This window comes from Stegodyphus dumicola, chromosome X1 (genome assembly GCF_044657685.1).
Source record: "Stegodyphus dumicola isolate Sdum_Otavi_A_Nest chromosome X1, ASM4465768v1".
Taxonomy (NCBI): Eukaryota; Metazoa; Arthropoda; class Arachnida; order Araneae; family Eresidae; genus Stegodyphus; species Stegodyphus dumicola.
In genome coordinates, this window is record NC_140780.1 from 77259703 (window position 1) to 77286271 (window position 26569).

Below are 26569 nucleotides of genomic sequence, written 5' to 3' on the forward strand. Positions count from 1 at the left end.
CCTTAAATTCCCATTACGTGTAAAGAACAGTATTGAAATATAAATCATTTAAAAATAAAATTTTGTTTCTAGCTTGCTTTAAAATAAATAAATTTTGTAAAAATACAAAATTATTTTTGTTTAAATTTCAAGTCAAACTATGAGTCTTGCAAAATACTTTTAATTACTGTATAAAAACATAAAATAGCTTCTTTTTACTGAAAAAAGTATTTTATGCTGATCACGAAAATTAAAATTAATCATGAGAATCTATTGAAAAAATCTATTGAATTTTTTTATGATTTACACATTCAACATCATCCATTTACAGAGTAGTTAAATCATGCATTATAGATAATAGATAATATTTATTTTAAAAAAATTTGCTTATGAAATTGCTGTGAGAAAATTTTACTTAAAACAGTTCATTCATTCAAAATAGAAGTAAATATAAAATACATTCAGTTTTAACCCTTGAAGAGAAGTCTAATGAAATATTTATTTACTAAAGTTTGATTAAAAATTTACAGGTGAAAAAAGTCAATACAGTATTAATTGTTAAGAAGCATCCTAGGATATACAGTGAACATGAAATGAAATTTGCATCCAGAACACTTATAATTTCTAAAATGCCTGCATATTCTTGAAAACTGTGCAACTCCAAGCAAAAACATGACCTTAAGAAATAAAAAACACAAGGCTATCTGCTCTAGTTACTAATATAAGTTGTTTTTCCTTAGAATATTCTTATTGAAGGCATATTGCCTAAATGAAAATCCTACAGCATGTTTACCATGATAAAATATCTACCTAATATCATATGGAAGTTTTTTATAGCAAAGTTAGTATTGGTCATTTTTAGGTGAGGTTGCCATGGGATGTTCACGCTGTATTATGAAACATCACGAAAAATTATTTTTCAAATAAGATTACCCTAAAAATTAAATATGATTTACTAAAATTAAATAAAAATATCTATACAGGAGCATTAAATACAATGAATCTTCTCTAAGGTTGTAGTTTACTTTAGTACAGACAGATGGCCATCTTAGAGGAATGAGATTTAATGCCAGTGTTTACAAATAATTATTACTATATGCTTCACTTTCAGAAGTTTTTAGTTCACTTCAAATATATCCAAAGAAATTAAATATTTTTAAACTACTTATAACAAATATCTAAATGCGAAATGTAATGCACCCTTTTTAAGGTAACCACTCATGATTCCACATCTTTTTAGTTTTCAGTTCACCTTAGAAAGATAATGCTCAATATTCGTCTTAGGGATGCACAGAAAATGAAAATGCTGCTGAAGAACAACTATTTGTAACATACAAAATGCACTAAGAATGCTAAAACCAGCAATCCTTTTAATATTTTAAGAATGAAGTTTCATGGATAAGCAAATAGATTGTAAATTAACGAAAAGCACAGCATAGCATATGTATATGTAGTCTTGATACCTAGTTACGAATGTTCGCTTTGGAGTATAATATAGATAGGACTAAAAATGAAACATACAATTCAAACTTAAACAGTTTCATTAAAAGTAAAGTAAAGAGTTCTGTGTGCTGGTTAAATACTGCTTGAAATTGAACAGACAGAGGAAAAGAATTATATCTTTTTGAAATATTTGCACGATATGTAATAAAAAATTAAAGCACAACCTTGACAGTACAGTGGTTTGAATATGTTGAAGTAATGTTCAAGTAAAAGAGTATTGGCATTTTCTTACTGATGTTTCTTATGAAATATGAATAAATTGATATAAATTTTGAAGTCTTAAAATTAAATTATCATTGGTAGCATTAATTAAGGCAAATTCCATTTCCTTTCAATGTTTCCTGTTTAAAGTGGTTGTGTTATTCAAGCTGAATCTTCAAAAGATATAACAATTTATTACATTAACCAATATAACTGTCTGTAAAATTCACTTCAGAGTACTTAGATTGCAATGTACAAATAAGGACTTAAGGAAAGTAACTGAAAATTCAATGGCTTTCAAATATGTTTTAAAAGTGCTTTTAAGCAACAGCAAACAAAAGACCATGATGACAGATAATCAGAGAATCTGAAAAATCAAGAGAAAGTACTCAGTGTTATAATCAAAGGTTTAAGAACATTTTTTATTTTCTGTCATCAATGCGTATTTTATACAATAGGTTTTGCATTAAAATGTCATATATATATATATATATATATACACATGAATATAGATAAATATGTAAAAATATACAATAAAACTTCACTAGATTAATTGAACCTTTAAACAAATACCTCAATAAATACTGAAACAGCTTAATATATCCACCTCACGTAATGCAGTACGAAAATGAAAATATGTTCTGCAGAAAAATAAACTATTAAACAATTTTACTGGAGTCAAAATATAAAATAAAATAATGTAAATGATTCAAATATGATATTCTTTGCTTAAAAGCTGCAATTTTTAATGTGTCTTCTGAATTGTACCTTAATTACTTTAACAATTCATTTACAGATCTTAACTCATTAACTTAACCAAATTTTAAACACAAATATTTGCTTATTTTCAGCATTATGCTATATGTTTACAAGCAGTTACTTCTCTAGAAGCTCACTTTAGAAGTCACAAAAAATCTTAGTTAGTTGAACATCTGATCATCAGCTACATCATATTTCAAGAGTGGAAATATATACTCATGTCCAAAATTATCTTTACATACCCAAAAATGATGATATTCAATAAAATATCGAATCAATGTGATCCGTATTTGCAGGGAATGTGTGAAAACCAAGCCTAATTAGCATTATCCAATCAAAAGTAATCAAACAGTTTATGATATGCAAATCTAGGCGTTACGTCATCCAAGGGTGAATCAAGCGCTTTGCGCAAACTGAATATTTGAGTGAATTTCTGCAACATAGTGTTTTATTTCAGTGTGTAGGGACTCAAAGCGGTTTGTTATGACTTCGAAGTATCATATGGAAGAATCTGTAAAGTGGCGAATTATCGGCCGTTTAGAAGCAGGGCAGTCAATTATGGAAACAGCCACATGTCTGAATATTTCAAGACAGACAGTCTCTAAGCTATGGAAACAGTTTCAAAATGATGGAAGTGTTGTAAGGAGGCCTGGACAAGGTCGGAAACGAATGACAACTGCTTCTGAAGATCGGTATCTGGCATTAACTGCCCGTCGAAACAGAAAGGCTACTGCTCGCCAGTTAAGTTCAGAGCTTGCAGCCGCCACTGGAACTGTTGCATCACGGCAAACAATATACAGAAGGCTTAATGAAAAAGGCCTTTATGCCAGAAAGCCAAGGGTGTGTGTTTTACTGTCTTCACAGAAAAAGAGGGATCGCTTTAATTGGTGTAAAGAACATCAAAACTGGACTGAACATCAATGGTCCCATGTTCTCTTTACTGATGAGTCGCGGTTTAGTTTAACTGGTGATTCTAAACGTGTTTACATCTGGAGCGAGTCAGGAACACAAAATGATCCCTCGAACATTGTGGAACGTGACCGTTTCGGTAGTGGAGGTGTGATGGTATGGGGTGGAATAATGATCGATGGACGTACGCCCCTACACGTGTTCAGCAGCAGATCTGTGACAGGCCATATATATCGAGATGAGGTCTTAGATCCTTATGTAAGACTTTTCAGGGGTGCATATGGACCTGACTTTTTATTTATGGATGATAATGCCCGTCCACATCGAGCAAACCTCGTTGATGAATTCCTTGAAAGTAAAGACATTAAGCAAATACCTTGGCCACCAAACTCTCCTGACCTTAACCCGATAGAGAACTTATGGGACTACCTTGGAAGAGCAATTGCACGTATACATCCTCCTCCTAGAGATGTAAATGCTGTGAAGACGGCATTGCTGGAAGAGTGGAGATTAATTCCCCAAACTGTGGTTAACAACGTTATTTCCAGCCTTAAAACACGTTGTGATATGTGTGTACAAGTCAGGGGAGATCATATTCCATATTAAATTCGTAAGACTTAATTCTTTTTCTGAATCATTCCTTTTTTTCTTAACTCTCTTTGTCACACTTTACTACCATTTTTATTGTTTCATGCTACAATTTTATATCATATGAGGTGATCTTCAATTTTTTCTTTTGCATTTATGTGTCATCATGTTATGTATGATTCCACGAAAATTCATTAAATTATAAGTCATAGTCTCTGAGAAATCCGTGAATTTATGAATGTAAACATAATTTTGGACATGAGTGTATATTTAAAAATTTTAAGAACCTTTCTGAATACAAAATAACCTAGCTGCATTTTTAATACTAAGACTTTATCATACACTAAAAAACACAAAGAAAATAAGATTTACAATACAAATAAAAAATACTGAAAAGTAGCACATTACCTTTAAGCTATTAATTTATCAAAATTAAAAAAGTGTTTTTTGTACACAGAATTCAAACCATATTTCGGCCAAATATAAAATGGCCTCAGATGTGAACACTTTTCTACGTATTTTATGCGACAAAAGGGCTGCATATAAGAGAGACTTGCAAATATGAGCTTGATTATTTAATGCGAACAGAAACATGCCAATGTATGATTAGTTTGGGTATGAGAAATAATATCTTACCTGTTTACAAGGCAACTATATCTTTAAAAGCAAACTCTGATACATATCATCATAAAAATTCTTAGTAGTTAAATAACAAATGAGAAACATTTAAAATTTTTATGAATCTTTCTAAGCACAAGATAACCTACAGCTGCACTTTTAATATGCCCCTCTTCTTTAGAAGTAAAAATTTTGTTCTTGAAAAAGAAGTGGGTGAGATGCATGACATTTTTTGTTAACCTATGCCGAATCCATGACTATTTTGCTTTCTTTGCATAGTTTTACATGAGTTTGATATGCTGAAGGTATTCAACAGGAAAGAAAATTAAATTGCCTAAATAAGAGGTCTTATGGTGAAAGTAACTAACTATATCTTATTTCAATACATATCTGAATATGACAGTGATACACTTCATTACAGCCTTTTTAAAAAATGTTAATTTACATATGCAATAAGGTTTCAGAAATGTACTTTTAATGAAAAAACACTAACCAGGGCAATATGGTATTCTTGCATGATAATTTTACAGTTTGCAATTTAACTGCTTTCATATAAGCTTAGGCATAAAATATTTCATTACAATACAAAACCAAATTTTTCAAATTTTAAGTTTGCACAAAATATAACATATTATATTACAACAAATTGGGGGATTAATCTAAATTACATCCTTTCTGTATGAAGAAAGCAATCACACAAAGTCTAATAGATTATCAAATCTAATATAATTAAAAATGACCTACAATTATAGCACAGCAGATGTTTACTTAAAACTGTACATAAAATTTTCTAACTGCATATGCCCCACCTCTGATTTATCACCTAGTAAATTTAGATACATAATAGGATATAATTAATGAGATGCTTTCATACAGTTAGAACAACACTTATGGATAATTAATTCGTTTGAACAAGAAATTTAAATGCTTTATTACAAAGCTCGAGTCCTCTTAACATGTTGCCTGCCATGCCAGTTTCCAAGATTTAGATCTCAAAATTAATTTGATGTAATCATATCACATTAAATTCTAGTTACATTATATAATCATCACATAAAAATGGACTTTTTTTGAAAAATGGTCTCGTGAGTCTATGAGTCAGTTATTAACAAAGTTTTTCACAGCTGCCATCTAAGAGTTAAGTTATACTCACATTTTGATTTGTCATTGTTTTCCTAAGCAAGATCAGCAACATGTGTGTACATTCTTCAGTAATGGATCAAACTTAATCAAGTATGCTACCTTTACTCCTTTCTTGACTATTCTGTTTTAAAATCAACCCCACAACATCTATAAAAAAGACCACTGATTGAAGAAACTATATTACACTAACCTGAGTGACCAACATTTTTATTCAGGATGGTTACAACAGAAATAATTATAAACTTCCTGAGGATTTAAATGAGGATAGCAAAGATGGAATTCTAACCAGCTCTGAAACATAATGTGGATACTTCCCAAGCAGCAGCAAAAAATACAAATAATATCTGAATTGAAATACAACATCCTAAATTAATTTAAAATTGGTCACAACAGGATTTACAACAGAAACACCACTGACTGAGTGGAGATCGAACTTCTTGCCCAATTGGTTTAACAAACTTACATGCTCAGCGAGAAAATGTAAAGCTTCTGTGAGAAAATTCCATGGACTTTTATTACATATGGACTCTAGCACTTTTTCAGCAATTAAGCATTAGAGAAAAATTTTTATAATCCTATGTTTTGATGATCAAATATAAGTAGAAACAGCTCCTAGGTGTTATTCTTTTACATAAATGATAACATGAATGATTTTCTGACAGACTATACAAGGTAAGATGGATACTGAAAATATGATGGTATACTTCTGAAAATTTAATTGCAGTACATCTGAGGAAATTTGCAGTAGTTTGGTACATACCTCTAAAGTTTTTCATTTACTTGAAGAATTTCTTAATAAGGGACACATACAAAATATGGATAATTTTATTAAAATAATTAACTGCAATATATATAACACTACATAGTAAACAAAAAAGGGGAATCCTACGAGGTAGTAAATGAAAAACTACGAGCTATTCTGGGCAGCAAAAATGTCCTACAGTATCTAAATGGAAAGACATGAAAAATGCCATCTTTCCAACTTGAATATTGTTAAAACCATACAGGCTTCTCAACCACAGTGGAAACTATCATATTTATTAGTCCTTACAGCCAATCAGATGCTTGCAATAGAACATTCATATACTGGAAGCAATCACATAGGCACAGTTTTGGAATGGGGATACAATATTCAACTGCCATGAAATGATGGAGGAAGGAAAAACAGAGGCCTAAATAGTTTTTTTTTTTTTTTCTCCACATACTTCCTTGAAGAGTGACACCACCCTTTGTTTACAAAAACAACCAGTGTCTTGCCATCATGATCAATAGGTTCTGACATGTCCGTACATAAACATTTCATAATTACATAGTAAATATAAGTATAAATGTATAATTTTCTACAACGTTTCAGAATCCTAAGTATGTAACAGAACATATTTTTAAACAATATTTTATTCTCAACAGAATTAAATGCTACACTTTTCCCAAGTCTTTGCTAATTATATTAGATATTTTAAGGTAATTCGATTTTAATTGGTTAATGGTTACAAAAATGAAAATCAAAGTTAACTGTATTATTAGTATTAAAATCACACATTTTTATTTTTCCCATTTGCGAAGCTTCTTTCTGAAGTACTTTCTCAGATAAAGGATGATTTTCAGCTGCTGGGGCATCTCTTAAAAAAAAAAAAAAAAAAAAAAAAAAAATTCCATACTTAATGCTTTGTCTATTTCATTTTAAATTTATATTTTAATAGTTAAAATTTGTTAAATACTGCTGCTGACTTGTATGTACTTAATTTCCCATCAGGATTTCCGAAAAAAGATTAAAAAGGAGGGCTTATTAATATTTTTAAAACTTGCAACTGAACGATTATAAAGTGTAAGGAAATAATTCTTTTAATACTATCAAAATATTTTTTACCCTTGATTTCAGCAACAGACATTCCAGAAATTCTACTTTAATACTTCCTTATGTACTCTCTCATAATACCGTGCTTTACAACACTTTTTTAATAGATCAATTCTTGCTTAATATATTTGTCACAGAATTTCAATTTATGTTGACAATTAAATGTTAAGGTCATTATACATTTAGATAATATTTACAATCATTATGACTTTAGATGTTTAATAACTAAATTTCTTCACAGGAGTTTATGAATGAACAAATTCTTCATTTCCAAATACATTTATAAACAGCTTAATAAATATTTGAGTACTCTATTTCTTACTTAAATCTTACTTTAAAATAAATAAAAGCTTAAATGTGTATTATATACAAAATTGTATAATTTAATTCTATGGTATGAAAAATAAAAGTGATTCTTAATGTCAGTTAAGTGTCAAAAGTAGTTTTCAAATATTAAGTTACCTTCATTTCATTTTATTAGTCTACGTTTTCATAATTAATATAAATCTGTCGTATACTAAAAACTGAAATTAAATCTATGCTTATCTGTGAAATGTTATGTCTGGAATCTGTTTTGAATGCTTATTTGTGCATCCAAAAGCAAAGGAAGCTCTCATGATGAATACACTTGAGTATATGATAGTATTACACATAGGGCATTAGGAGATGAGCATGGACCTCAAATTTCCAGGAAGAAAAAGACTTGCATTAGAAACATTTAACAAGGTGGGAGATTATTTGTGATAGATAATAAGAGGATCATTTGTGATAGGACACCTTCTGATGGAATAATCACCTTATTTTCAAATTCTTAATAAACTGTCATGATGATATGGCACATTTATACATTCGTATCAAACTTCACTGCACACAGCACTTCTGTCAAATAGCCAGATGTTTTCAAATAATTTTTTACACATTTGTGTAAATGTGTAAAAATTTACACATTTCAAATAAGTTTTTACACATTTGTGTACAAATTTATTTGAAATAAAGTTAACTTGACAGCTTGTCTGTCAAAATAATTATTAATTTTAACAAGGATTACAGGAAATTTCATTTTTCAGTTAATATATAAAAATCCAAAGTGATTATTTTTCAATTAAATAAAAATAAGACAATGAGTTTAAAATAAGCGATTATTACGCCTCTTTCCTAAAAATTTTAGAAATCACCTTTAATTTTATGTTAAATAATAACTGATTATGCAATCCCAAATTTTATTTTTAATGTAAGTAGTTTTAACTATACATTTTTTTTTTATCTAAGAAAAAATAGCTAGAAACAGTGATTTGTTTATCCACAATGTTGAGCGCAGTGCATATTACAATATTATCCGGATGACAAAAAATCTATTTTATTTAAAACATTTTGATATTTGAAACATAAAATAAAAGTAGCAAATAAAATATTAAGGAACAAGTATAAAAATTTTCACGCTTATAACAGTTAGTTATAAGGAAATTGAACTTTAACGTGTTCTATTTTCATGATATTTTGATGCTTTACAGGTTTTAAGGTATTTATTATTCTTTACACATAAACATTTTGCTAAAATCTATATTTTTGTAGTCAAACAGCTTGGAATTTTATAAAATATTCAGAAACAAAATCACTGTTACAAGTTACTGAAAGTTAACCAAAATGTGATTTGTGCAGAAATGCCACTAAATTATACAAAGTGCTATTAGTCATCGAGCAATGAATGTCTCTTTTGTTTAGCACTGTCCCTGCTTTTCGATTTATGTGGAAATAATACTAAACCATTTTAAAAGTATCATGCTCTGAACATAAACAAAAGTGCCACATCCTCTTTGGCTACCAAAGCTTGGGAGTGCTGCATCAGCCATAGTAGAAGGAAGGCATCCCATCTAGTCCTTCCTCTGTGAATGGGCACAGGATACATGGATAACCTCAAACATGACACGAATAATGCACCTCCGCTCATCTTGCAGCAAATAAACCTTGCATATGCCACTGTTCATTCCTCACAAAGCAAACAAAGGATCCAACTAGGCTTGTCCACCAAATCAATGATTATCTACATCAGTGAACAGGGCTTACAATCATACCCATATGGGCTCAATCATGATAAGCAATCACATCTGCTCATATCACATTAAAAATACTCAGCTGCCCCAAGGATGAATCATATTCTTGCACCAGGAAACAGTTTAAGTATCACAGGCAACTGAACAGGTGCATTTTTAAGATTGTAATAACAATGTTTGCTTTCTAAAAATTAGCCCTAGCTTCAAAGACACAGGGGCCTCACAGCACCGCACTTCAGGCTAGGACTTTCACAGAATAAATGTAATTCAACATTATTACAAGAGAATGTTTAGCAATGGCCAATCAGATTAAATGTTGCTATACTTTTCACTTATAAGAAAGATCATTTGATGGCCAAAAGATTATATTATGTTTTATAGAAATATATTTAAAATATTCATATTGTTTCTAGAACTAATTTTAAGTTAAAAAAGTTTTTTTCTAACACACTACCAAGAGCACAAATTCTACCAAATTTAAAGAAAATTAGCTTGGAAAAACTATTTCATATTTCATAAAGAAGGATTCCATTTACTGAAAAATAAATGTACCTCATGACAAATCATGAAAATCATGACAAATTTGTATGCTTGGTTTATAAAATATCACACAAAATAAAAAATATTCCATTAATTTATATTTGGTTTCCATTGTATGAATAAATTATCCACGTATGCCAATTGCATTTTCTTCCCTCTTCTGAGAGACCAACTACCTTTAATTATATTTACATACTAGGAATGCAGTTGCACCTGTACAAAAAAGCCAAGTCCAGCAACTACGAGTTAGCTATCTTGTAGCTGATGCAGGCAGCTTTACAGTAAATTATTTGTAACTGGCAGTCAACATGTTAAAATGCAAAATAACGTAGCTTTAGGGTATCCAATTTTTTTGAAAGGAAAAAAAAAACTCTTAAGAAAAAGTATTATTCGTAAATCTCTTAAATTTCTTCGAAATTTTATTGTAAAAAATTAATACTACATATTTTTAACTTTATATTACTAGTTACCAAGATGTGAAATTTTTAATAGGTTAAGAACAACAACGAAAATAGAATATTTCACAAATGTTTTATAACCAAAGTTACAATGATTATATATATATATCACTTAAGGAAGAAAACAGGATGGAGAGACTGCAATATATTAAAGTTGTATACATAGCACCAAGAACATTCTCCCTTTAAATCAATCATACTTAAATACATCTTAGGCATGCACACCAACTTTTAATGCATAGTCTTCTCAAATGCCAGAATAATACTGGAAAACTAAGGAACCCAAGTTCATAAAATGTTCAGCAACCAAAATTACTGTTTTAGGCATACTGAAATGCCACTTCAAAAAGACTAAATTAAAAAGTAATACTGTAAAAATATGTACAAATAATAATGAAAAAAATATTGAAGAACTGGAAAAATGAACATTAACAAAATATTAGAGTTAACAATAGGTGAGAATATATAAAAAAAATCCATCACTATATTCTTTGTGAATCAGTTACAATAAACAAAAACATTTTTATTTTCATGATACATATCACAAAAATTACTAGTTGAAATTACTAGTAGTTACCCTTAATAGTATATAAAATCACTAAATAAGCAACAAGTTGGTTTAAGTTTACAAAGCACAAATATCCAACATACAATACATATTCAATAAATATGCAACAAACAAAATTTTATTCTCAGCAATACCAACATTAAGTTTCATTAATATCACAGATACTTTTTATTGAATGCAAATACAATATAAGAAAATCACTTTTAATGAAATTTAAACAAATTTGAGTACATCACTGATAACTGATTCCTTATATCTAATCTTCCTCAACTGCATTAAAATGAAGCACTTTTCCCCCAAAACTAGCAACACCAAACAAACAGGAATAACAGAACAATCAAAAAACACAAATTAAAATGAGAAATAGCACACTCTTTTTCCAAATTAAGACTGCATAGATATGAAAAGGCTTCGGCAAATGGACAAAGTTTCATGAATAAGAAATATGACAATTTGAAAAACTTCTCAAATACAATGATTAAGATCTACAAAAATATTCAATATCATAAACAGAAGAATTCATACATTCTTCAGTGATAGAAATACCCTGCAATCCTGACAATATATAAAATTACAGTATACATTTATATTTTTCATTTTCTTTTCTAATATATTATGAAAATCCCATACTTAATAAAAAAGATAACATTCTCTCTGCCATACACGGATCCCATAGAAAATTCAAATTTGATTTTAATAGACGAAACACAGAAAACTAGTCATCATATCAAATATAACTGAATAATTCCATACTTTTAGTATAAAAAGCAGGAAAATAACTATGATAATTATAAATATTTGAAATTTGTCTTAGTCATTTGCTTAAAGGAAATAAGAGTAATACTGCATTTTCTTGAAAATAACCTACACACCCAATTTTAAAAACATGTTTTATCCGATATCTGGTAGGGTTTTTATTGGATATTTTGGCCGGCTAAATTGCAGAATGAGAGAAAGGAACTTATCATAGTGCATAAGAAAATTATGTTCTTTAAATACTGAAGAAACCATACAGGTAATTACCATATATGCATAATACTAGTCATATTTAGCTGAGTGATTTTCATTTAGACCTGCATCCAGTATACATATATTTCTGAAAACAAACAGGTTACAATACATCACAATTTTTCTTTTGGCCACAGCTAACCAATAATAATATTTTAGAAAAATTCGAAGGAAGGATAATAAAACAAGATTCTTTCTCAGAACTATTGCAAGACAAAATAACAATTCATCTATACTTCTTATTTCTTAAAATTTATTCTAAAATATAAGGAATGTCTTGCATTCAAGGCAATCTCATTCTCAAATATAGTAGATAGAGGAAATACCAACTTCTTTGAAGGGTTTAGATACGATAGTGCATCTAAAACATTCAAAAAGTAGGCAGAGTTTTTAAAGGAAAATTTTAAACTCTGGGGGAAAATATTTCTTCAACAGAAGAAATATGCATAATGACTGAACATCAATAAATATTCATTACGAATAAAATGAATTATATATCATTGAATTTAAATAAATATTTATTCTCAACAAATATTACTCTTTTGGCATTTCAAAATATAACTGAAGAGATTAAAATGACACTAGACTGTTAACATAAATTATTTGAATGCATATCCACACAACTGAACTACTTAAATATGAAAGACAATTATACTTCTGAATAGAAAGGTAAGTAAAACAGTAACATTTCTAAAGAGAAGAGTGATGCTCACTAATAGGTGATCTTATGATACTTTCTGGAAGAAAACATTACAGTAACTCTTCTACAAATTAGTATAATTTTTTTTTTTTTTCTCTAAAAAGATTTTTTTGAAAACCGTATGTCATTTAATTATTTGAATAGCTTGATTTTCACTTTTTTTAAAATGTGAATTTTTTAAAAATATTAATTTTTTCTGACTATTTTTCATTTTTATGATGGAACAAGTCAGTGAGAACCCTGCAGTAAGAATACAAATATTCAACAGAACAGGATTGCATAAAGTTGCAACAAAGCAATGCATATTTGCTAGAAAAATTTATAGGAAAAATACAAAAAAATAATTTTTCCTAAAAACAATTATCAGATATTAGTGTTACTCTAAAATTATAACTCAATGTGTGTTTATATACATATGCACTAACTATTAATAGTTCAAAAATCTTAAATACCTCACAAAACACCTTACAAAGAAAAAATTAATATGGTGAACACAACACCCAAAAATTAGAAAATAACAAATTGTTGCATAAAATAAAGTAAACTGTGAATAGTCACACAAAGTCAACAAAAATTGCAAAGAAATCCAATAACGTCTCACTCGATAGGATCTCCTCACTCTTCCCATTATCTAATGTCAAACTGTCCATTTTTTTAAAAACTTACCAGATGAATTTAAGCCAACAATAATAGTTAATATTAAGCTAATTTTATCAAGAAACAGTTTGCTCTTAAAATGATCTAACATGAGAAGATTTGTGTACACATCTGCCCCCTTCCCAAATAAAATCTCATGTATTGATATTAGGGAAATATTACCTCAAAAATTAAATTAACCCGATAAATATAATTTGAACAACAAAGTAAAAGGACTGGTCAATGTTCTCTAATGTTACCTACATAAAAAAATAAAAAACAAAAAAATTCATTAAACCACTAGCATATTTTAATAACATATAAAAAATTAAAACAATAATTTACACAGAGACATACCTAAAGTAAAAAAATTAAGCTGAGGATAAACACTTAGTAGATCTTGGTGACTTTCACATCTGAAAAGACACTTCATGAATGAAAAATTTACCACCTGGTTAATTTTTCATTACAGTAAAGTCCGAGATCTGGACCTCAAAGCCAGCAATAATCTTGTTTTTTTTTTTTTTAATGAATTTTTTTGTATGCCTTACGCATGTGCATTTGATTTTTACCCCCCCCCCCCCATAATATATCATATGTGGAGCCCAATTCTTAATTTCACTTCGGCACTAAACAAAATACCTCGTTATTAAAGAACTCAATCCTGCATAAGAGAATGTGGATTAATTATAAATTAAGTTTTTCATTGTGATGACAATGCCCCAATCATCAATCAACTAATGGATAGCGAAATCTGCAGTATGGTTCTAGATCCAGAAAATACCAACAGTGAAGAAAGTGATAGTTATTAAAAACGAAAAAAGTTTGATTAACAAGTTAGTTGGAATTCTTGACACGACAATTACAGAACTTGAACAATGGAACTTTGTAACTGAACAAGAAATTATGTCTGTCTATAGAATTAAAGAGAATGTATTAGCACAAAAAAAAAAAAAAGTAAATTAAATAACTTACATTGAAAGAAACGGTTTAACTCTTTCGCACGAAAGTTGCCGAAACACCTGACCACTCAGACATCGGCATGTCGCCCGATTGCCTGAATCATTTTCTATCTAGTGCTTTCCCCCCATCATGTTAGTGCACTACCCATTGCTTTCAGGAGTTTTTAAATGACATGTCAATCATTTTTCTGGAGCAACTAAATGCAGTTCTGTTATTTTAATGTACCTAATGCTTTCTTTGTTTACTGTCAATATTTACATATTGATGCCTGAAGTTGCAATCCTGTCCCAAGGGGGAAATGCACACAGTGGTGAAGACATCCAAGAAAGAAGTTGTTGCTTTACTTAAGCAGGTTACTGTTAGCATTCTACTTGTCATGGGGGGAAGGAAAACCATTCCAAGAGAAATTCCTACACACCAGCATTTTCGATGTTTGAGGAAAACAGATTTGGTCCTCTCTCGATGCGAGAGTTAATGAAGTACACAATTTTTTTTTTTTTTGTAAATTTTGATATTTTTTTAGATTGAACTCCTCATTACTTCATTAATTACGATTACATATTTTTCATTTTATAATTTCTATATGACACCTTAATAGATTTAAGCTGATGATCTAATATCTGGAAAAATCCCGAATCGCCAAAGTTCCGACGAGTCCAGATGTCGGACTTTGTATTGTAATAAGGTTTAGTTTGTGAGATATTAAAAGATTAAATACTAGTATGTAAAATATTTACACATTATGATGGTGGCATTTGCACACTGTTAATGATCACTAATTTTGCAAATTTTATCAGGTTAATATTTTATACCTCATTTTTATTCTCTCTATACACATATGTATGAAATAACACAGAAATAAAATATAGATCAGAAAGAAAACAGCAGAATAAACATCATTCAAATATGTTCCAAGATAGCTTTTAAAACTTTACAAACTCTTATGATAATCTTTCGAGTATACAGCTGTTAATTTACATATATCGCAACAACACAATTTATACAACACTTTGCAGCATACCCGCTTTTTGAGGCTCCCGAACTGATTTAGACTAAATTCATGAATGACTTCAGAAGAAAATTTTAAAACACAGTCTAATAAGACTGAGAAAGAATTCTTGTAATAAATTAATTATTCTAATCGTGAATCCTTTTTTAATGTTTCAGATTACTGAAATTTCCTAAAAACAATTTCAGTTTATAAAGAAGGTTTATTTTAAAAGTTACTGATACACTGCAAGACATCTTATGCATTTAAGCTACGCTTTCAAAATTTTTAAATACTTTATTTAAAAGTTCAACACGATAAAACTACTTCCATATAAAGACCACAATTTTATCATGATCACCGTTTTGGTTGTCACTAATATTTTACATGTTTATGTTACAATTCTATCTTTTTTCTTTTCCCACTTTGAATTTAATTAAAAACACTGTGAAAATGCATACATTCCTACTAACATGGGTCATTATTTTAAGTACATCATTATATTGCCAGTATAAAAACCTATTTAACATTACAGAGGCGTAACACTTAATTTCAGTTGTAAGTAGTATGCTTTCTTTGACACATTCATAATTCCTAATCATGCATACCTCTACCAATTACACCTATATCAAATACTTAATAATTTTTTAACAAAGTAATACAAACTTTTAATAAAACATTTTTCCGGCGATCACTCTGAAACTCCCTGCTAAAATGCAAAGAGCACAAAGCATACTGGCAGGAAGCATTAAAACATATCAGAGTTTAGGCTGACAGTGAGAAATAAATTATATTATGAAAAGTTTAGATACATGAATGTCAGTGATCAAAGAGTTGTTTCTGGTGGGTAATTAATAGCTCAATAACAGTACTTTCTGCATGCCATGCTGTTAACTGATCAGGAACACCACCAACCTCAGGACATCTAAGCAGAGTTGGGCAAAATACAGTGCTTAAGTTTTGAGGAGTCATCAAGTTGTACTTTTGTCTCTCAGCAACCCTGAAAGGAATGAGGAAAAATTTCGATTAAACACTAAAATACAATAATTAAACTTATAACACACATGGCAAAATTTAGCATTAAACAGAACCATTTCACAAACATCCAAATAAACTATAAATTAAATAGCTAAATTCTGATAGTGTGATAAAATTGAGAAGCACACTATAATAACAGATACTAATGGTCAATCACAGTGCTTATTCTATGGATCAGTCAAATTGCAATAGTAGTGACATTCAAGCTATAGAAAGTTAAATTCGCTATTTCTTAGGGAGGGGGAAAAAAAGAGGATATTGATATAATAGCAGCACATAGGAAGTCTGCATAAGTATGTTGTGAAATCTATAGATCAATACTGCCCAACATATAAAGCTAGTCAGGTATAAGTAAATTTTTCTAACAGTTGAAGAAATTTTAAAAATAAATCAATACCATTTTATTTTTCTTACACAGGTTACTGTTGTTAACTAATTATGACAAAGCATACTAGGAACTGTTTAACTGTTTAATGCAAAGAATGCTTTCTTGGAGGTCTTTCTATGGAAAAGAGGATAATATTCATATTACAGAAGAGAAAAACCACAAAAGGCTCATGCAAGTAGCTCAGCCAGTTAAGGGCCTATTACTGGCCTGAGTTATTAATGTTACAGCAAGAATCAAAGCCCATAATAATAAACAGTCAGTAAAATACTAATTCAGAAGTCAAACAACAAAAATCAGTGTTATATTTTCAAAATTTTCACAGGACTAGTTTCGATGGTTTTACCGAACCACCATCCTCAGCTACGAAACCACAAATCATTTGCAATTGCAGACCGCAGACCTTTGGCATAACTTCAGAGGTAGAATCACACAACAGAAAAATATAAGCATGTCAATTCTGAAAAAGTCCAATTTTGTGCCAAAATATGCATGTTAGAACAATGCTATATATAAAAATAGTAGTACATACCCAAAGTCGCTCTTTTGAGTTACTTAAAATATAAGCTGAAATTTGTCTGTAAATGGATTAAAACGATAAATATAGAACTGTTCCATTTTTCTCTGACTCTGTCTACGTAAACCAGATAAAATGAATGTACCAGCACTTTGGTATCCAAGCCTTGATTAACAACACTGCTTGCAGTTTACTTTGTCCAGAAAACAGAATTTATATGGTACATCCACAGCTGAATTTACAGCCTTGTAAAAAATGATTACAATGGAGGAGGTAATGAATGAAAAAATAAGAGAGAAAGCAGGTTATTTTCAATACTGTTTGAACTAATCTGAACTTTTAAAATTTCACAGCATCTGATTTGCGTCTGAGAAGCTTTGAATTCTACAAGCATTAAGACACCATTTTTATATTTCCCAGCACCAAGAGTTTATTTTATGATGGCAAAGCACATTAGGGTGGTATGCCTAAGGGAAGAAATACCTTCATGGACTAAGGGAAACTGGTTTATATGCCATTACACATGAAAAAAGACGGCAATTCTTAACTAATATTAGCATATCGAAAGTGAATGTTTTTTTTTTTTAAATCTGTATTTACTTACAAGTTTTCCAGGTCATTTTTTTTATATGGTTGCACAAAGTTAGAAAAAACAAAATTCTTCAGTGGGTCACAATAATTTCATGCACTACTAACTTAAAAAAATAAAAATTGCAAAAATTGCAAAAGCCATCAGAAAGGAAAAAAGCATAGAAGTAAAGAAAAAATAAGTTTCTAGGCAGACAAATTAAATGACCACCCACCACTATATACACTGAATTGACATTGAATTAGGGATGTGAATAATGAGTTGGGCCACCTCTAACCTTCATAATAGCTGCCACACGGTGAGGCATAGATTCAAAATGTTTGCGGAAGCACTTTTGCCAAACACCGGACAGAGGTGTCCGTAATTCAGGAAGGGTTGTTAGTGTTGTGTGATGTAGTTTCACAGCTTTCCCCAAAACATTAAAAAGGTGCTCAGTAGGATTTAAGTCAGCGCTTCTAGGTAGCCAATTCACAACAGAGAAGTCACAGGAATGCTTATTCAAACAGGCAGTCCAACTGGGACCTGCAAGAGGTGCAGTTACCTTGCTAGAATACTCCATTTGAGTGTGAATGACAAGACAACAGTAATGGATGGAGATGATCGCCCAGTAACTCTATGTACCAAATTATTCCGAGGGAGGTTAGTACAAGCACCAAAGATCCCAAACACTGCCAACAAAAAACACCTCAGGCAATGATTAAGCAACCATGGTCTTGTACAGTTCCAAACTGGCATGCTGGATCCAAGGCTTGTTGAGCCTGATACCATATTCTCAGCTTCTCATTGGTGTTAAGTAGTCGAAATCGAGACTCATTACTCCATGCGACTCGTTTTGTCTTCTAAAGTCCATTCCTTGTGTGCAGCTCAATGGTATACACCGAGCAATGGTACTCTTGTGGGTCTAATGCTCCCGAAGCAAATACATTGAGGCAAGCATTGCATGGTCTGTTTACTGACTATACAACTGGGGCCCTGATTTAACTGGGTGGTAATTTGAGCTAACGTTTGGCATCACTGCCTCTCACGCAATGCTCATACAAGGCTAACTGTCCTTCGCAATCTGCCTAATAGATAGTTTTCCCCCTCACCATCCATATATTCTCGGTATACTTTTGACACTGTGGACATTGAAAATCCTAGCCCTCTGATGATTTTGGAAACAATGGCCCATGCTTTGAGTACCTACAATGTGTTCCCTGATCGAAGGTGTCTCAATCATAAGATTTACACACACTAGCAATTGAAATGCCTGATTAACAACAGCCACAGTACTAGCTATATATGCAGTTACCACAATGGCCTCACATGAGTATAAATGTGATGCAGTGCTCCACAATTTGCACAGCTATGTCTATCCCTAATTCAGGGCACATCAGTGTACATTACTGGTAAAGATAGAGAGACACTATTGATCTACAGCTAAACTCATCAATATTTAACAACATACTATACTAGACTGATGACAGGAATTTTATATATGTTGTTCTGTTTTAATTAGAAATCATCACTTGTTTTTCCTTGATAACACACTACATATGCAAACTCTTAACAATTCAGGTTACAATATCTGTAAACAGCAAAGGCTCTTAACAGAGATGCACAGGGCTATTGGAAATTTGGAAAACTTTCAGAGATGCCTATGGCTGAACTTTCACTTGATATAAATGATTTGAAATCAATGAAATATTTTTAACTGCATAATTCAATTAGACTAAAACACAAAATCCATAAAAATAAAATTAATTTAATAATGCTAAAAAAAGAGTGAAAGATAAAGATAAAAACTTAATGCAAACTTTGTAATCTAGCATCAGATTTTTATTTTAAATGCTACTGAACTAGTCTGCTATGCTGGTCAGACAAACCACATTTGCTCCTTGCTTATTACTTTTTGTTTTTGTTATGGATATCATTACAAGATGTAAAGCAAACCCCTCATAATTAAATGGAAAAGTATTTAAATACTCCAAATAAATTGTTTATTACTGTGACCAGATTGGTTTACAAAGAACACTACAATAACTACCCCTAGGGGGAAATGTCTTCAAAGATGTTGTTTTAGGGATGGTAGACTTTATTTAAATTATTCATGGGGAAAATCCCAAAACCTTTATGCTTTTAGTATGTTTCACTGCAACCTGGAATAGAATCTGGGACTAATTACCTCTACTTTACAGATCTACCCTTAGTTACTATAAAATAATTCATGCACACATGTTAATATATAAAATGCATCACATACTCGATATGTATTAAGGCTTGTGCTCTGAACTCAAGAAATAATTTTTCTTAAGTAACAGAAAAGGTTAGACACTCAAGGATAAAAAATAGACTTTGCTTTTTGTTTCGGACAAGGTGCTAAAGAAGAATCTATAAAAATATTTAAAGCACAGCTTATAGATAAATTAATCCTAATCTACCTATGGAACAACACTATTGGAGCTACTTACATTTGTAATTTAAATGTAGATGAAGTTCTTATTTTCTCCAGAATCTATGTTCTCAATTACCAGATATAAAGGATGAAAAGTTTTATACTTTTCTTAAGATAGCAATGAATACATACCTATTCAGATGAGCCATCAAAAATTTAAGTGTTTGATAATGAGCAGGCGGTAATGTTTTCAAGGCTTCCTTCAGTGATTCTAACTTTTCTCTTAAGGCAGGTTTTTCTGCAATAAAGAGGAACTTTAAATGTAGAAGTTCAAGAAAAAATTTACAATAAAGAATGAGAACATAATATCCCCTATTAAAAACACAAAACTAACAAAATGAAAAAACATATTAAAATTATCAAGAAAGATTTAAAATCAAGAGAATTGTTTTCTTCCTACATGAGCAGACAGAAATTCTTAAACAAAGCAGATATTTATATTTAACTTCCAGTTTCTATCTCATAGAGCACAGGAAAATATTACAAAATACCAAGAGCGGCCAAACTTTATGTCCGTAAGATTCACGTGCTGGAATTCAAAAGTTCAAGGGTCACAACTAGATTTTCCCAAAAGCAACAAATCCATATTTACATCATTTTAAAAGTAGGTTTTAAATGGAAAGAAAAACATGATTCTGAACAATCTTTCAGTGACAGTTTTTCTTTAAGCATCTGACGATACGTCCAAGACAAAACTAAGTTTTGTAGTGTCTTCGTTTTCTCTAACTACAACTTAATGTGGTAAAAAGTATTATTCATTTTTTAAATACTCTGATTCTTCCAATACTTTCTTGTACATGTTAATCTATTACATCTTTGTAATGCTCCTGAAACTTTGAATTCTTCTTAAATCTGTGCCAGAGTGACTCAAGTCATTTTTCTGCTACGTCAAAATTATGCCATTACTTTCCCACATGCTTGTTTCACAGCAAGTGAGATGTATATCTGCTGTAATCAAATACAGATTTTTGAACTTCTTTAAACGTAACACCGTTTTGTAAGCTATGATTGATTTAAAGCTTCCAATTGCTGTAATTTTTTATCCATTTGGACATGAAATCAACTCCAAACTATTTTTAAATTAGATCAAATTCTGTATGATATTACAAGCATTTTCTGTTTTGCTTACAGGCCACTCTAATTTAGTTTCTATTGTTAATAATGATTCAAAAATTCAGCACACTGATCCTGTAAATCATCCACAAGCATTCATGTATCCATTTCACAAAGCTTGCAGGAGCAAATCTACCTTTTAAAGATTTTCTTTACAAAATTGTTTGATTGAATCAGCATATTTCTGTATTTTTGAATAGCATTACTAAGTTTCTTAACTAACAAGAAATAAAACAATAGCATTTACACATTCATCAGCTAAAAATTTTCTAACAACTCTGAAAAAAGAAATTTAATTAATTAATTACTCTTTTGGACATTCAGTAACTTTAGTTTACTATATTGCATACATATATTTGACTTGCACAACAGATGCAATATTCGCCTGCGAAAGCCCCACTATGCCCCCCCCTGCAATACAGCAAAATAAAATTACACTTCAGTACCTATACTATCAAAATGCTGTCAAAAGCTTTAAATGTATATATCAAGTTTAAAAGAAGACCACATAATTCACACATAATGTACGTGCCATAAAATTATGTCTTGTATATATCTCAGGAATTAAATCCTATCACATAAAACTGTAAAATGAAAAAGCAAACTATAAAGTAAAGAAAAAATTTTGCCAAGGTTAAAATTTAAAAAATAACAGAATTTGCAATAATTATGACACTGTTTTCATATAACTTGATTTAAAAGCACCATCAGATTTATTCACATTCTATTATCTTGAAGGAAACAAATTCCCTAAAAAAAAAAAAAAAAAAATTTAAAAACGTTCAAGAATATTTTAAACATTATGTATGAATTTGTCACTTTACTACAAATTTATGACTGAATTTTATTATGTGAGTATTACATTTATAATTTTAAAGCAGAAAATGACATTAGATTAAGTACAGGCATTGAATTTATAAAGTGTTTAATAGTACATGAAGCAAAGGACAGCAGATTTAATACTCACAATTAGCCACTTATTCGTCATCCTCACTAGTTGCTTATAACAAAACCACCGATTAAGTAATGTGCTTGCAAGTTCCATCAACAGCAAAATAATTGATTGGTGCAATGCACTTCGCAAATTGTATTAACAACTGGGTATTATGACTTTTGAGTTTTATGGCATAATATTAAATAACTTTTGTCTTTATGTGGCACACATGTTTACAATGATTTCAATACAATATTCTAGATATGTGAAACAGTAACCACCTGCAAAGAGGCATTGCAATTACAGAGCCCCCAACGGCAGAAACAAAAACTGGAATTTAGATTTAGATATGTTGAAAGAGTAGGTGGGATTACCTGAAGGTAATTACAAAAATAATTAATCCAAATGTAAGTAAAATATCTTCCACGAAACTGCCATGATTTGTTAGTCTCGTGTGATACTTTGTGGTAGACGAGGATTTCTTTTCCTTCAAAAAAAAAAAAAAAAAAAGGCCACTGCCAGGTGCCAGAGCTCGGCTCCAGTACTGCTTAGATTTCAAGATAAATTAGAATTCTAGCCGCAATGCACCAGAGCCCTAAATAAGATGAGCTCCATTACTTCTTTTTATTTAAAAAAAAAATGGAGTTCTTTCATACTGGAAATACTGACTGGGAGAGGGAGTGTCACAAGCAACTTTACTTTCATTCTTAGGAGTCAGATTCTGGTCTCTCTGCACCCCTGAACACATTCCGATTGATGGCTATAATTATATCAGCAGTGTAGTCAAGGTCAAAGAGAACATTCTCTCTCACCACAATTATCCTGCAACACTTTTTTGTTTCGTACCCACTCAGGAAGTTCAAAGATGCAAGCCTAAGCAAAAGCAGGAAATCTACTCCAAAATTCAGCTTAGTCAATTATACAGAAGTCCTTGCTGATTCGATGAAAAGTAGACTACTATCTGTTCATGCTCAAAACATTGGCGATGAATATGAAGAAATCATAAAAGAAATTAAAGGACTCAACCCAAAATTTTGGCCTTTTTCGCCACCTGATGTAATATATGGAAGACAAGAAATAGAAATTTGTGCAAAAGATTCCACATAAATGAACGAGAAACTTCAATGGAATTTACGGTTTTTAAAGACACTAACAGAAAGGAAATAAATTCTGCATTACAGAAATTTTTGTAATCAGCAAACTGTAAACCAGTTTCTAATGCCAAGTGCAAGGGAGGATTTTCCACAATGAACTTAATTGTGGAATAAGACTACAGATGTTTAGTGAGTAGGATTGTACCTGTGCGATGTTTCCTTTAAGTGGAGCACTGGATTACTTTTTAGCTGTATAATGTTTTATAAATCTACAAATCACTTTACTTGTAATTAATTTAATATTAAAATATACATTATATTTCTTTTACAAATACAAATTATTTCAATTGAAAGAATCCCGTTTTCCTGCTGACGTTGTGTCGGCACAACACCTGTTTTCACTTCCTTCCCAACACAAATATAAACATCTGATTGATGTAATGTTCTGATAAATGGTGACTTTGACTAAAAATAGATCACTCATAAAGACAGCGATTCTTTCCTTAAAATATTTTCAGCAAAAATACCCTGTCGAAAATTTTGCTTAAAGTACGAGATTAATTATTATAAACAAAATTATTGTTACATAAATAATCTTCATAATACAAACATACTACACAAAATCATCTGCTGGTATAAAATAACTTTGGTAGTTATATTTATATATGCATTTATTTTGACTGTTGAATCAACACAACCCAGCTGCTAAAGGGTTAACATGGAGGAGGTAAAGTTTTGAGAGCTGATTTTTAAAATACTACTCTTGCGCTTTTTTACAAAACTTCACACTTTGGCATAATTTCAGTCGCACAATTGAAATATGGAAAAAATTTGACATCATTTCAGAAAAAGTCCGATTTTTTGTCAAAATACCTATATTAGAATAATGCTATATATAAGTCGAATACATATCCTAAGTTGCGCTTTCGAGACATGAAAAATGCAAGTTGAATTTCAGCAACTGACTCAGAACGGGAGATACTGTCTTTTTTTGTGTGTGCAGTGTACATGGCTAGCTACAGGTCATTATAGTGCAGTAAACAGTCAATCAAAACAGAGAGAAAAACAAATAGAAGATCAGGATTTGGTTGATTTGTGGAAAATATTTCAATAACCTTCTTCATAAACTGTTAGCACAAAAAAAGATTCATTAACAGTATTAGAAAAATGAAACTCGAACAGTTTAAAACTTATTAACAGCTTAGTTTAACAAAACATCAGGCTAATTTATTTGAAAATCTGAATTCTGACTGTATTAAAAATTCAAATTTCAATAATATTATCCACTATTAACTGATAAAAATAGTTCTGTTTGATTATTATATTCATATTTCTAGCATTTATTATTAACAGTTTAGGAAAACATTGCTTAATTTTTATGTGTGTGAAAAACATACACTACATTAATACTAAGATTCACATAATGTATATAAATTTTTATTACCTTTTGTATTTCTGTGTTTAAGTGTAATTTTTCCTACTATTTTTAACACTTAAAAAAATGTAAAGCTAAAAAATGTCATTTATATTAACTTATTTCAACATTTACCCTTTTAATCAAAAGGGTATGTGCTGGAAAAAGATGAATTTAAACAATTTTCCTATATAGAGAAACACAAGATCTGTTCCCATAAAGATATGTATAAATTCAAAATTAAGAGTTGCTTTTCTGGAAGAAGTATTATTGTATGATATTGTGGGATGGCATCGTTCATTATAATCAGATGACGTGACAAGCTGTGAGAATAAATCTTTTACTTTTTTTCGAGGATGAAGTCAGACGATTCCGCCATTAAGACGATGACGCGACTGAAAGATGTTTACATGTAAAAGACAGTCGATTCTCTTCATCTGTATATATCATCTATGTAAATTCATCTCTCTACACATGTAATCATTTTGTAGTCTGTAGCAACTATTTATGTTTCATTAAATATTCGAGTTATTCATAAGTCGAATTAGTCATTTCAAGTCCCTAGACAGCCACATCGGAAGTAAGTTTACAAACATCATATTCCTAGACAGTAAGTACCGATTCTACAGAATTGGGCGCTCAGGCTGGTATGAGCCTAGAAAGAAGCATGATGAATATTACAAAAGAAGAGAAGTAAGTTTTGATACGATTATTTCCACATTTTTACTTCTAAGAATAGTGTTCTATGATACTGTGAATTAAGATGACTACCTTAAATTCTATTCCTAGAATTTCAAATTCTTTAAAGACTGGGCCTACTAAGTCAATTAAACTTTTACATCAAATTGTGTTTGGAACTTTGGGTGATCGAAAAAATAGAGCTAGATTGCATGACTTTTGTGGTTTTCCATCTGATTTTAATATTGAAGAAACAAAACAAAAATTACTTAAAACTCTTACTGCAAATGATTTTATTTCTGTGTGTAATTTGTTACATCTTAATTATGATTCAAATCCTGATAAAAACTGTGATTTAATATTGAATAGTTTTTGTGATTTTAAGCTTTTAAAATCCGAAAGTGATGACGATGATGAGTTATCTGAAAACGAAAGTGTTTATGATTCTGATAAAAATGATGATATTAATTCTGTTCGGTCAGAATCACCTCCCATAAATAACTCAGTGGATGAAAACATTATAATGCCTAGCAATATTTCCCTACATTTTCGTGATATCTTAGAAACTGTTTCTGAATTTAATGGCACTGATACATATCCAGTTGAATCCTTCATTGGTGATTTAGAAGAATCTTTTAAATTATTTAAGTTATCGGAATTACAGAAAATTGTGTTTGCTAAAAAATTGCTTGCTGGTTCGGCTAAAGTATTTATTAGGTCTTTGAAGGGTATAATATCATGGGACAAATTAAAAGAAAATCTTTTATCTGAATTTGGTTCTAAAATAAACAATGCACAACTTCATAATTTGTTACAGAAACGACACTTAAAACCCGGTGAATCACTTTCTGAATATTTAATTGCCATGCATGAAATAGCCAGTCGCAGTTCTGGTGATGATTCATC

At 30.4% G+C, this 26569-nt stretch overlaps 1 protein-coding gene across 1 annotated transcript in view; it reads right to left on the reverse strand.

Annotated features, from left to right (window-relative positions):
• Positions 1 to 464: 464 nt before the first annotated feature.
• LOC118190822 (N-chimaerin-like) overlaps positions 465 to 26569 on the reverse strand; it is a 64596-nt gene continuing 38491 nt past the window's right edge. The window contains exons 12-13 of the mRNA XM_035361603.2: positions 20563 to 20668; positions 465 to 16467 (exon numbers count right to left, since the gene is read on the reverse strand). Of these exons, the coding sequence (XP_035217494.1) occupies positions 16287 to 16467; positions 20563 to 20668 (287 nt within the window). The 3' untranslated portion in view covers positions 465 to 16286. The remainder of the gene's footprint in view (positions 16468 to 20562; positions 20669 to 26569) is intronic.